Source organism: Pteropus medius, unplaced genomic scaffold, assembly GCF_902729225.1.
Source record: "Pteropus medius unplaced genomic scaffold, Ma_sr-lr_union100, whole genome shotgun sequence".
NCBI lineage: Eukaryota > Metazoa > Chordata > Mammalia > Chiroptera > Pteropodidae > Pteropus > Pteropus medius.
In genome coordinates this window covers 3,472,826-3,486,179 of record NW_024355205.1, presented here as the reverse complement: position 1 = coordinate 3,486,179, position 13,354 = coordinate 3,472,826, and the positions used below count along the sequence as shown (strand labels likewise).

The window sequence follows — 13,354 nt, the reverse complement described above, 5'->3', positions numbered from 1 at the left end:
CACGGAGTTTAGCATCCCTTGGTTCCCCCAACAGTGGGTCAAAGGTCGCCCCTCAAATTAGGGCTTCTGCGCAGGCTGACACCCAGCGAGCCCGCGAGGCCAGCGCAGCTCCAGGTAGGAGGTTCTAGCTCTCCCAGGGCGCGTGCCCGGGGTCTGGGGGCGGGGAGGGTGTGGAGGTGGTTCCCTTGGAGTACCCAATCAGCGGCGAGACCCGGCGGTGGCGCTAGTAACGTAAGCTGCGCTTCCCTCCGCCCCACTGCGGGAGGACTCTCGGAGCCGCCAGCCTCGCGAGCTCCGCGCGCGGGGAGGTGGAGGGGGAGAGCTTTGGGGCCCGCCGGCTGTCGGAGGGCGGTGGGTCGCGGGAAAGTGAGCATGCGCAGCGGCTCCGGGGAAGGAGGGAGGGGAAGGAGGAGACCCGTGCGCGCGCGCACGAGAGGCCCGCCGGCGGCCGCGGGTGGAGGGGGCGGTTCCTCGAGTGTCCGCGGCCGGAGGGTGGGTAGGCTGGCGGCAGGTGCCGCCGAGGCTGCCGCCGCAGCCTCCTCGGGGTCCGGGGCTCCTCGTCCTCCCACGGTGATGAGCTGTACTCCGTCTGGGGCTGCACCTGCCAGCTGCCCATCACTACGAGCCTCCCACAGTGACCTCGGCCTCCTCGCGTGCCCGATCCCCGCGGCGCGGTGCTGCTCCTGAGCGGCAGCGGCAGCGGCCTCTTCCGCCCCGAGTCCGCGCTCGGGGGCCGCGCGGGGAGAGCGCCTGGCCCCCTCCCCTCCCCCGTTCGCTGTCCTCAATGTCTCCCCGGCGGGGAGGGGGCTGCCTGGGAGACGCGCTGAGCGGCCCCCCCCGGAGGCCCGTCGGCCGCAGCAGCAGCGCCCAGCCCGGCGTCCAGCAGCCTTGCCCCGCGGCGGCCTGGAGGAGCCGCGTACCCACCGCTGCCCCCGGAGCCTCGCAGCCGCCGCCGCCACCCGGCGCCGGAGGAGAGGGCGGCGGGCGCCCCCCGGGGAAGATGAAGGCGGAGGGGGGCGACCACTCCATGATCAACCTGTCGGTGCAGCAGGTCCTGAGCCTCTGGGCCCACGGGACGGTGCTGAGGAACCTCACGGGTAATTGTTGCGCCTGGCATGGGGACGGGGATGCAGTGCTGCCCCTCATCTCGCTTCTCCCTCCGAAGGAGTGGAAGCCCACCTCGCTGCCCCACCCCCGTGTGCGCCCTCTCGGGAGTTCACGGTCCCAAGTCTTGGCGAGGAAAGTGTTAATTGGATCCACTCTGCGCCGCTTTCGGGGGCGCAGATGCCCGCCACCCGTTCCCTCCGCTCTGAGGCTTCTCAATCACGGGAGGAGAATCCATCACCCCCGCCTCTTGCCGGGCACCGGGGAGGCTCCAGAGGGCCCTGCCTTTTGTAGTACGCGCGAAATAGCGTTAGTGCTGAGGCTTGAGCATAGTTAGCTTTAATTTAACCCTCCCCACAGCCCCACGCGTGCACATACACACATACACACACACACACCCCACTTATTGCTATTTGATCTTTTTCTGTTTACTTCTTTTTATTTCTGGCGGATCTCAAACTAAGTGCAGGACTTAAATTTCCTGCTCGCAGTGATCAATTTGCTTCAGCTGTTAAATTATTTTGGAAATATAGATGGCAAATTAAGTAGATTATAGTGGGTCAGGGGCCAGGCCAAGGTCTAGTGCATTCTAAGCATTTTAGTTTTAGCTATATATCTCTTCCCTCTCCCAATTTCCTTTTGTCTGTCTGTTGCTCTCCCTCTGGCCTCCAGCGCCACTTCTGTGACATTTGATAATTTTGTTTATTTCCCTTCATTTGTCCAGGCTATCAGGAGGGAATTGGACTACGTTATAATAATTAACATCAATTTCTAGTTGTAAAAGTGAGCAATAATACACACTTTTGTCAAATTTGTAGGTTTGCTTTGTGAAGGAACTTATGGTTTTGTAAATGTGGAAATGCTTATATATTATACTGAGTTCTGAATTTAAAAATACCCTCTAAAGATTAGTGTTACAAGAAAGAGATTCGTTTGCAGTTTGGTGAATCCTCAGTGCCTGCTCCTTAGAGAAAAGACAAAAACATACTCGGGATTTAATTCTTGAAAATATACAAGGCAGCTAATTTTCATAGAACATTAGTATTTCAAAATGCATTATGTCAAACTGATTATGAGTAGGAAGAGTACATTACAAATGTAACTTGACAGGATGCATACACATATATGTGTATATATAATATAAATATATCTTAAAATCTGGCATGATATGAAATTCAGATATTCATAGAGAATTTTTTTTTGGAATTACATACCACAAGAATGACTTTAAAGACACTGATTTCCTTGAATGTGGAAACTATAAAATTAACGTAGATTCTGGATTGATTCATGATGTCCTCACTTTTAATATGTGGTTGTTTAACTTGGAACAAACTGACCTTACATGATGGTTTTATGTCAGGAACATGTTCTTAGTTCTGAAAAACTACATCGGCATAAAGACCATTTCATGATTCAATTGAATTTAGAGATAGACTGCTTTATCTTAATTGTTCAAATGTATCAATTATGTGTATTTGAATAAAATGAAAATAAAGACTTAAGAATAGGTATATATCGTTATATGTTAATGACATGTACATATGTCATTAACATATAACATATATAGCATGTAAATATTCAAATATCATTGAATATTTAGAAAAAAATTAGCTTTGGGATACATAAGATAAATGTAAATGTAACTTACTTCTTGGCCAGATTTAACAATATTTTAACTTTAAGATTTACCTTTAAGATTCTAATCATTATATACTGGCTTCCAGTTCCACAGGTCATCTATTAGGTTAATAATAGTAGTTTCAACCCAAGGTATCTCCTAATAGAATCTTAATAATCATCAGTTTTTTTTTATCGGACTTTGCCATTTAATAAAGGGTAAGCAGAACATCCCAAACTAGAACTGAAGTGAGACTGAGGAACAGCAGGAACCTCTTCTAGGAAATAACTAGAGTGAGTATGCAAAATTCTGTTTGTCAGAGTAAAAATGAATAAAGAAATAGATTAGAAATATGGTTCACCAGCAAGTAAGTGTACCACGTTAGGAACCACATCACTTCTAAAAAGTAGACTTTGGAAATTGTAACATTCCGATGTGGTTCATTACAGCCTTCTCCATGCTGGTGACCTTTGATCCCGTATGTACCATAATCATTAGTCAAGATGCTGCTTACAGTGCCATTTAGAATTTGGTCTGTTAAAAACAAACACAGCTCCTAAAGACAACTCCCATTTATTGAATTCCTACTATGTATCAGGCACTTTACATATATTATTTCTAATCTTCAGAATTAACTCTCCAGAGTAGATTTTCAAAGCTCAGAGAGGTAAATTAAGTTGCCCCCAAATCATATAGCTAGTAAATGACTGCATTAGTCTTTAAACCCTAGTTCTTGCCTGCAGGACTTCCTTTTCTCCTTTTTCAGAATGCTTTAGCTACTTCCTTTTTACTCTCTTTGGGCAGAATGAATTACTTGCTTCATCCTGCTACTTCTCCTTATACATGCTTTTTAAATTATATTTTTCAATTACATTACAATTTTTATTTATCTTTGCTAGACTGAGCTTTTTGAGGGTGGGGTAATGTCTTAATCACTGAATTCTGGAATGCTAGCGTTATCGTACTTGTAAATGCTCAATACATATTTGAGTGGAATTTTTAGTACATAGTAAATGCTCAATACATATTTGAGTGGAATTTTTAAAATAATACTTGACAGTTGCATGATTTAAACATCTACTTGTCTTATTTTTCAGCTAGGTCTTTTGGAGTGAAAGTGCTACTAATAAGGAATGGGTCATTTTAGTAACTTTTGTAAATGTCATGCCTTTATTTTTTATTCTCTTGTGTGTTTACCACCAAAAGTCCAGTTTCCTTCAGCTACCATATATTTGTAAATGTCATACCTTTAAAATACAAATGTTTATTGAATAAATTTTTTATACAAGTTAACCATACTTTCATTTTTTTTTTAAATCTTTTCAACAATCACGGACAGATCGTTTATCCTTATTTTACAAATTCAGACATTGAAGCAAAGAGTAACTTGCTTAAATCTGAGAGCTATTAAGAGAAAAATTACCTTTTTTCAAATTACGATAACATTGTTAAGTCAGAAGGCATTTTGTCATCATAACAAACTTGTAGTGAAACAGCTAATTGTAGGGAGCATAATGTAGAAACAGTCTGATTTGGATTTAAAAATTAACTGGATTTGCAGAAATCTGGTTCATAGGAATTCTGGTTAATTAAAAAAACAAAGGGAGAAAGCACTCATCTCTATTTTTTTTTCTTTGTACAAACTAACAGGTATTATTCTTCTCTTTGTAGCTTATCCCATAGGTAAAGCAGGACATTTATATTGACCTTTTTATCTTAGAGATTCACCTTTAGAAAGTAGTGTTGTGTATTTATTACTTTGATAGAAATAGATGTTTAAAAAGTGATAATGAGAACTAGCTTAACATTTAAAGCTAGAAATTTTGTAATTTAACTCCGTTTAAGAAATACCGAATGTCACATCATTGAAGTGAAGTGACATGGCAAGGATTAAACAGTTATTTAACGATAGAGGCAGGACTGAAATTAACCTTTCTTAACCCTAGTTCTGTGCCTTTTTCTTTTATTCCACATAGCCTTTTAACTCAGGCAGGTCTGGGTTAGATGATAAATCTTAATGTTCTTAAGAATAGCCTGGTAAGTATTTGTCCTAGTGAGCCCAAGAATGTGTGAATGGAACTAATTTTTGTCTAGCAGATAAAAGATATTAGAAAACGCAAGATGTTATTGAATAATAATGTTTTCTATAATTTTAAGTTGCCGTTGCCTATGTAAAAGTTAGTGATTCATATTTATTACATATCCAGTTTTAGAAATCCTACCAAGTTTGGTGTGCTATTTATTGTTTCTTCCTCCTGGAAGACACTAGGATGGGGACTCCATATAGAGCAGATTAATATCTGGAGACCTCATCTCTGTCTATTACCAAAGTTCTCTTCTGTATCCATCACTTCCCAAAGTGGGTGATTCACAGGATTCCTAAATTGTTAGCTGTGTATGTGGATTATACGCTTCTTCACCTTACTAGAGGTAAATGGCTTCCTTTCTGTCTCAAATAGTTTATCTTTCTCTGAATTGTTCTAAATACTCTGACCCCTCGATCAAAAATTAGAGTCAGCATGTATATACTCATTCAGTTTTATGGGTAACTTGACTTTTTTTTTTTTTTTAATGACCTACACTGAAATGTATTCTTTTGCTTTACCTTTATTTTCTTCAACTACTTTGGCTCCCAGCATTGTGTTCTGAAGCTAATTTGGTTGTTAAGGGTTTAAAGAAGAATTTTTTACATAAAAATAGGCAGGATCCCTAATCCCCTGGATAAACATAGATCCGGGCTAGTGCTGGGGAAGGGATAATTGATCCCTGGGAGAAATGGCAGACTGGCTTTAGGCTGGCTCCTCTCTCAGTGTCAGCAGCAAATGTGGGGGTAGGTGCTCCCCTCTATTAGTAATAAGCATTAGGAGGCTGGGAATTCAAACTGGAATGAAGGTCAACCATCTCTGTGTGTGTCTATATAAAACATATATATGCTTAATTTTACAATATACATACACTTTATTATAGTTCTGTTTTGGACTTTACAGTTACTAAGCCACTTTAGTGTTAATACTGTCAGCAAAAAAGAAAAGAAGGAAGGAAAGACTGAAGGAAGGGAAGAGAAGGGAAAGAGGAAGGAAGGAAGGAGAAAAAGGGGAAAATGTTGCTATCTGCTATATACATTTAGAATTGTTTGTACATCATGCTGGTATCACTAGCACCTTTAGCAATGCTCCCAAACAAATTTTCTTCTCTCGATGTTACTTAGTATCCTAGTTTATCATTAGGTTCAATTCCTCTTCCTGAATGCTGTGTTATAGGTGGTGAGTTTATGTGTTATAGGTGGTGAGTTTATGTTTATAAAGTTATGTCAGATGTCTACTTATAGGTGTTTATGTTTTGTATATGTAGCCTTAAAGACATGTTACTTTTCAGTATTTGTGCTGGACCCCAAAATTTAGTATTTCTGAAATACCTGTGAAAAAATCCCATACTTTTTTGTGGTACAGAGCCAATTAATAAGTGCTGGTATGACTTGTACTTTATAAGAGTTTACCTTTTGGAAAGCTTATCAGTATATGTAGAGAATGAAGCTACTGTAATTTTTCAAAAGTCAGAATTGTCATCTTAAGGTTTTTTAAATTCCCATTTCATTATCTTGAATCATACATCCATGTCCTCTGGCAACACCAACTCTAAGGTCCAGATGACATGTTTTAAGTCTAAAGCAATTTTTGGATAAGTCTTGGGACTGTGTAAGCTATGACTTTGACTTTTTAATAATTATCAGAATATAAATTTATCTTTGTTCAGGTGTGATAGGCTAATTATGTATTTTTAATGACTAAGTCTTTTAGGAATCAAAATTAATCATAGAATGATCAGTGGCAGTAGAAACACATTTGAAGGAGGTCTCATTAGACTATTAAATCCCAATGACCTTAGATAAGTAGATTAATCCTTGAAAGAGAAAGAGATTTTTTCACCAAACTTCATGCAAGTGGAAAGAATCAAACTTTTACTTGGATCTAATTGCTTGTGTTCTTATAATATATATCTTGGAATATAATCTAGGAACATGTTATGTGCTTATTTTAGTAGGACTGGGAAAAATGAAAATAATTTTGAGGGATGTAGATTGCTAGATCAGTTAACATTATTAGCTTATTAACACATCCAATATCACCTTTCATTTGATATGCTATCTGAATTCTTGAATATAAATCAGTTTTCTAAATTTATTTCATAATCCTTGTATGGCTCTTAAACCTTACAGTAAAAAATTCATATCCAGGATTTCAATACTAAGGAAAGAGTGATATATTTCCTTTTTAAGAAACTTTACATTTAGTAGTTAACATTTAATACTTTTTAGTGTGCTGGGCATTGTTCTAAGAATGTTACATATATAATTTTATTTGCTTCTTGTAATAATCCCAGGAGGTATGGACCATTAACACCATTTTTGAAAATAAACAGACATAGATGATATCTTGCCCCTGTTTACAAAGCACGTAAGCCAGGACTTGAAAAATTATCAATCAATCCATTTAGCAAACATTTGAATAACTACAATGGATTTGGTGCTGTCAGAGATTCAAAGGTAAATAACATCATGACTGTTTTCAAGAAGCTTATATTCTAGTGAGTATGAATATACAAATCTTTGTATTGGTTATTGCTGAGTAACAAATTTAACGGCTTAAAACCTCCAAATTTAGTGGCTTAAAACGAGAGATTAATTTTCTCACAATTTTTAATGCTCAGGAATCTGGGAATGGTTTTGCTGGTTCTTACAGCGTAACAGTCAAGACTGGTGCTGAAGGGTCAGCTGACTTCCAGGCATGTTCATGTGACTGTCGGGATGAGGTGTGATTCCTCTCCACGTAGGCCTCTGTATGGGGCTGTTCACAACATAGCTTTCCCCTTATCCAGTGGTCAGAGAAAGAGACAGAAACTAAAACAAAAGCCACAGGGTCTCTTATAATCTTAATCTTGGAAGCGATATACCATCATTTCTGCTATACTTAGTCACATAGACCAACTCTGGTTCGTTGTCAAGGGAACTGTACCAGGGCGTGAATACCAGGTGAGGATTATTGGGGGCCTCCTAGAGCCTAGCTGTCACAGACTAAAGGTAGGTATGGGGAGAAGGGAATGAAGTTCTGAAAAAGAAGACTAGGGCTAACATAGTAGGTAAGGGGTTGAGGATCTTTAAGAGAAACAGGTGACTAGAAAAAACAAACCATCTTCATACACTGAAGAATTATACTAAAGAACATGTCTATCACTTTCAAGGGCTAATTTTGTTGGATATTTCTTGATCATAAAAGTTTTGTGTCAGTCTCTGTGGTCAACACTGATCATGAAAATGCCAATCATTATCCATAAGGATCTCATGGTCTAGAGATGCTGACTAACCTTCAGGTTAAGTAGACTTGTCGAGTTCAGAGAGAACGAGGTAGTGGGATTTAGAAGACAACAGAAGAGGTAGAGAGTAGAGAAAGAACCCGTTTATAGGATCTCGGAGAGGAGAGGTGAATTGCTTGTGGGATGGCCCCGGAATACTGCAGGACTTGTTAAGTTTAAAAGTATTACACTGCTCCTGAATATCTGTGTCTAGCTAAGATGTTTTCATCGATAATGTGAAACTAGATTTTCATTATAAAATTCTCCACCTCTCCCATTCCCTACCATGAATTACTTTAATCTGACATGGTTTCTAAATTTGCTACTTATCAGCGCTGGTCAAGGGTTCAGATCCAGGGCCTCAGTGTATATTGTGATATTAGGATCTTTGAGAACAGAGCCTAATGGAAAATACATTTTTAACTAGCTGTTAGGATGATTTTGTTATTGAGAGCTCAAGGATTGGGACTACCTGATTTTGAAAACAAGGTTTTTTTGTGATCAATTTGTAGCTATGTTAAGATATATAATAACTGTTAATATGAAGTATTTAGTTTAAAACTTATTAAAATTTTAATATAAATGACTTCTTTATTTCCAAAAGGATGTTATAATCCAGTTTTTTAAGTGACTCTTAACATTAGTATCATATTAGAATTTATCCTTTAAAAATGTTTTATTTATTTGAGCTATTAGCTATAGAGAATAATTGCTATTAAATAATAGTGTTTTAAAAATTCTACTTTTTCATATTAAATCAAAGTATAGGGGAGAATTAAACATTAACAGTATTTATGTAAATACTTATGTAATGAGCAGTTATTGGAATTTTCCCCCTAGTATAATTTGGGTTCTGCTAGATTTCTGTATGCAAATAGAGTCTCAATAACCACTAGGATTCTTGAATTTATAAGTCAAGAAACTGAGTTTTATCCTTAAATGCTAATATTTGGATTTTGTATTTTAGATGAGCCACATATTTCCAAGAGCTGGATGTTCTCATTCATAATACAATCTAATGCCAACAATTTTCATATTGATTTAAGGGGAAGCTGATTTAGAAACTAACAAGAAAAAAGCTTAGAGATTTTTACTGAGTTAAAAAAAACATTTATGTTTGCATATAAACTTGTTTCTTTAATCTTTTTTTTTTTTTTTAAATGGAGTCTTCTTCAGATCTTTAATATACTGTTTTGTAGGTTGAGGTTTAGGACCTAGAAAATCTTTGTTCTCTGAATATCATTTAATAGCTCTTAGAGTTGAGCCTTCTTTAAATTTGGTTTAGGCAACTGGATTCAAGATCCCTTCCACTTCTGAAATTATCCAGGTTTTTTGTTTGTTCGTTTTAATCCCAGTGTGGTATAACTGCTCTCTCAGGATTACTGTCAATAATATTTAAGATGTGATTGTTCTTGACAGTGCTTGTGCATTACTTGCTAAGTTTTCCTAGTTGTACTTTTATTTTCTCATCTGTCATTCATTCGGTCTCTTATTTAGATTTAATTTTAGTAATTGTATATTGAGAGTTTCATTATAAGTTATGCTCACTGATGTAAAAAGTTCATTTTTCAGTATTCAGTGTAAATATCCCTTGGAAATACTGTATCATGAGATTGTAAAGCTTATCATTTACTGAGATTTTTTTAGTCAGTGACTGAATCAAACAAATGTATTGTTGGCATAATTTAAGATGCTTGAGGGCATACAAGTAATAATAATTGAAACTTGTATATTATAATTTTATAATAGATTCAGATGTTGATTTCTAAACCCTATACTTTTATAATTAAATAATCAGTTATGAGGAAGAACAAATTGAATAGCATCTTTTAGGAAGATAGCAGTGTAGCTTAAATATAGAGCAGTTTTTGAACTGTTTTAAATAGCTTAACCTGATTTCTTTAAAGCAAATGATATTCAGATTGTTTTAAATTAAAAACCTGTTTTTCTAAGAATTTTACTGTTCAGTGATGAGTACTGTAATTTACAGATTGAAATTATATAATTAGCTAGTAAAAGGGTAATTTAGTTTAAGTGGGTAATAAACAGTATTGCCATAAGCTTTTGAGAGAGGCAATGTATTAAAGTAGCTCTTGAAGGTGTCACAATTAAATTTAAAAACTAGTGTTTTCAAGAAGCAGAAGCAGACAACTATTAAATATCTACAATAACTTTAACTTCTACGTTAAATGAGTTTTCATGTGTAAATACAGCAACTTATTTTTAAATCCGATGAAAATGTTAGAGTGATTAAAAATAAGGAAACATGTCTATTATGTTTACCTTCATTTTAACTTTCTTTGTTGCTTATTTCTTTATGTATAGAGTTAAGTTTCCACCTAGTAGTATACTCCTCTCTGAAGAAAGTGCTTTAATGTGTCTTAAGCACGATTCTGTGAGCTTTATTCTTTCTGGAAAAAAGTCTTCATTTCACCTTCAGTTTTGAAAGGTATTTCTCTTGAATATGGATTTCTAGCTTTACACTTTTTTTCCTTTTCAGTCTTTTAAAAACGTGACTGTATTGTTTTCTGGTTTGATAGTGTCTGTTGAGAAGTTTGCTGTACTTTTTGCTTTTGTTCCTGTGTGTAAGATGTCTTTTTTTTCCCTCTGGCTACCTTCATTATTTCCCTTTATCTTTGGTTTTCAGTCATTTCGCTGTGATAGATCTAGTTGTGTGTGTATGGTTTATTTTTGAAATGTCTTCTTTTGAGAGGTCTTTATCTTGCTTGAGATTCTTTGAAAGTCTTAGATTTGTGGTTCGATATCTTTTGTTATTTTAGAAAATTTTCAGCCACTCTTTTCAAATATTTTTCTTTTCCATTGTCTCTTTTCCTTCTGGGACTCTAGTTATATGTATGTTAAACCATTTGCAATTGGTCCATAGCTCTTAGATGATTTCTTTTTTTCCTCTGTTATATTTCAGTTTGAATAATTTCTATTCAAGGTCTATAAATTCACTGATCCTTTGCTTAACTTTGTCAAGTCTATTAGCTCATTAAAAGAATTCTTCATCGCTGATACCACTTTTTTTGTGCTTGAGTCTTTTTTTTTAACTTCTAGCATTTTCATTTGACTTTTTCTTGTAGTTTCTATCTCTGCTGAAATTTTTCATCTGTTCATGTGAGTTGTTTACCTTTTTCATGAGAGCCTTTAACATGTTAATTATAGTTATTTTAAAGTCCCCATCTAGTTGTTCTAAAATCTGGATCATCTCTGGGTCTGGTTCTATTGATTATTTTATTTTTTAACAGTGAATTGTTTTTCCTGTTTTTGAGTGTGTTATAAATTTTTATCAAATGCAGTACTTTGTATATATAATAGTAAAGATTGAAGTATATAGATTTATGCCAGGAAATGGGTAGCTTTTGTTCAGCCAGTAGTGTGAAGAGTTGATTTAATCTACTCAGAAGTAAGCTGAGTTTGAGTTTTTTTGTTATCATGGTTACCGTCAGTGTACCATAGGTTTCACATTCTCTAGAAATTGCTCTTGTTGCCTTGTGCTTAGGGTGGGGACTAGGTGCTGCAGGGTTATTCTCAGTGTCAGTGTACCGTTGTCAAGTTTTAGCCATCTCTGCATGCCTGTGCCACAGGAAGGTTGTTTGTCCACATACTTGCTTTCCCCCAGTAGCAGACTTTGCTTGTTACCTAGTGTTAGGCTCATGATAGGGGCAGGGTTTTTCTGCTGTTTTGGTCCAGTTTTAGTCTTTGGCATGCTCTGTGTATTAGGGTCTCTGGGGTGGGGCTGTCAGTATTTTTGCCTTTCTGAATCATAGTAGCCACACTCTTCTTTGTATCTGATAACTCTGCCTGCTTCTTGGTACCTCTCTTGACCAGAGTTTTGCAGTTTCATGTTTCTAATGCATATAATTCCACAATTCGACCATTATGTCTTAGAGCAGTTGTTTCTCATTCTTAACTGCATGAGAGTCAATTGGGGAACTTTAAAAAATTCTTTCTCAATTAAATCAGAATTTTTGGGGATGGTATTTCTTCTAGGCTCTCTCAAGTGACTCCAACATATAGCGAAGTCTGGGAACCATTGGCTTAGAATGCTCTGCTCCCCACTCTTCACTCTCATTCCATTTCGAACATGTTTATAATTTGATTAATCCTGTTTATTTTTTATAATTCAGTTGTAGCAGTGTATTCTCTTGTGATCGTCCTTGACATTCTTCCCCCTTGTTCAGGGCTATGTACCCTATGGCAGGGGTCCCCAGCCCCCGGGCTGCGGGCTGGTACCAGTTCGTGGCCTGTTAGGAACTGGCCTGCACAGCAGGAGATGAGCGGCAGGTGAGCTAGCGAAGCTTCATATGTATTTGCAGCCGCTCCCCAGTGCTAGCATCACCGCGTCAGCTTCACCTTAGATCATCAGGCATTAGGTTCTCATAGGAGCACTGGTCCCTGGTGCCAAAAAGATTGGGGACTGCTGTCCAATGGTATCAGCTGCATGCTATGTATTGAAGAACCTGAGGTATTAGAAACTTGGAATAGGTGGGGTATGGTCGGAAAGAAAATACCACTGAGATATCATTAATTAATGTTGTATCTAACCTCAATGTATCATTAATTAAACACTGTATCAGCTCTTGATAATATATGAAAATACCATAATAGTAATTTTCAAAGGGGTGTGGGACAACCCAACTCCCTGGGACACATGTCAAATCATCTAGACCAGAAATCAGCAACTTTTTCTGTAAAGGGCTAGTACTCAACATACTCAATATTGTAACTGCAGTGAATACTTTCGGCTTTGCAGGCCACTTGGTCTCTGTCACAACTACCCGACTCTGCCATTGTAGCATGAAAATAGCTATAGACAATATGAATGAACATGTCTATGTGCCCATAAAACATTATGAACAGTTAAATTTAAATTTTGTGTAATTTTTGTGTTTCAAAAAATTGTTCTTTTAAAAATATGTTCTTTTAAATAAAAGAAATATATGTTCATTTAAATAAATGTTCTTTTAAAATATAAAAACTATTTTAGTTCACAGACTATACAGAAACTGGTGGTGGGCCAGACATGGCTCATGGTCCGTATCTGAGGCTGACCCCTGATCTGGAGAATTTTTCAGATATAAATGCATCATCTTCCTGAGAGTCTAATAAACAAGTCCCTGTGTGAGACATAGCCCCAAACTGAAAAATCACTGCTGTTAGAAACTAAGGAGAGCAAGTTCCACCCCTTAGATTTGTAGAATGACAAAAAGTTGAGATATTGAGAACCTAATTTGATCACAGATTATTTACACGTATAATGTTAACCATTTCTAT

The 13,354-nt window shown here is 37.7% G+C and overlaps 1 protein-coding gene across 1 annotated transcript in view; it reads left to right on the top strand.

The window, feature by feature from the left end:
- The first annotated feature begins 444 nt into the window (after positions 1-444).
- TMEM170B (transmembrane protein 170B) overlaps positions 445-13,354 on the top strand; it is a 33,019-nt gene continuing 20,109 nt past the window's right edge. The window contains exon 1 of the mRNA XM_039858079.1: positions 445-1,097. Coding sequence (XP_039714013.1) covers positions 785-1,097 — 313 coding nt within the window. The 5' untranslated portion in view covers positions 445-784. The remainder of the gene's footprint in view (positions 1,098-13,354) is intronic.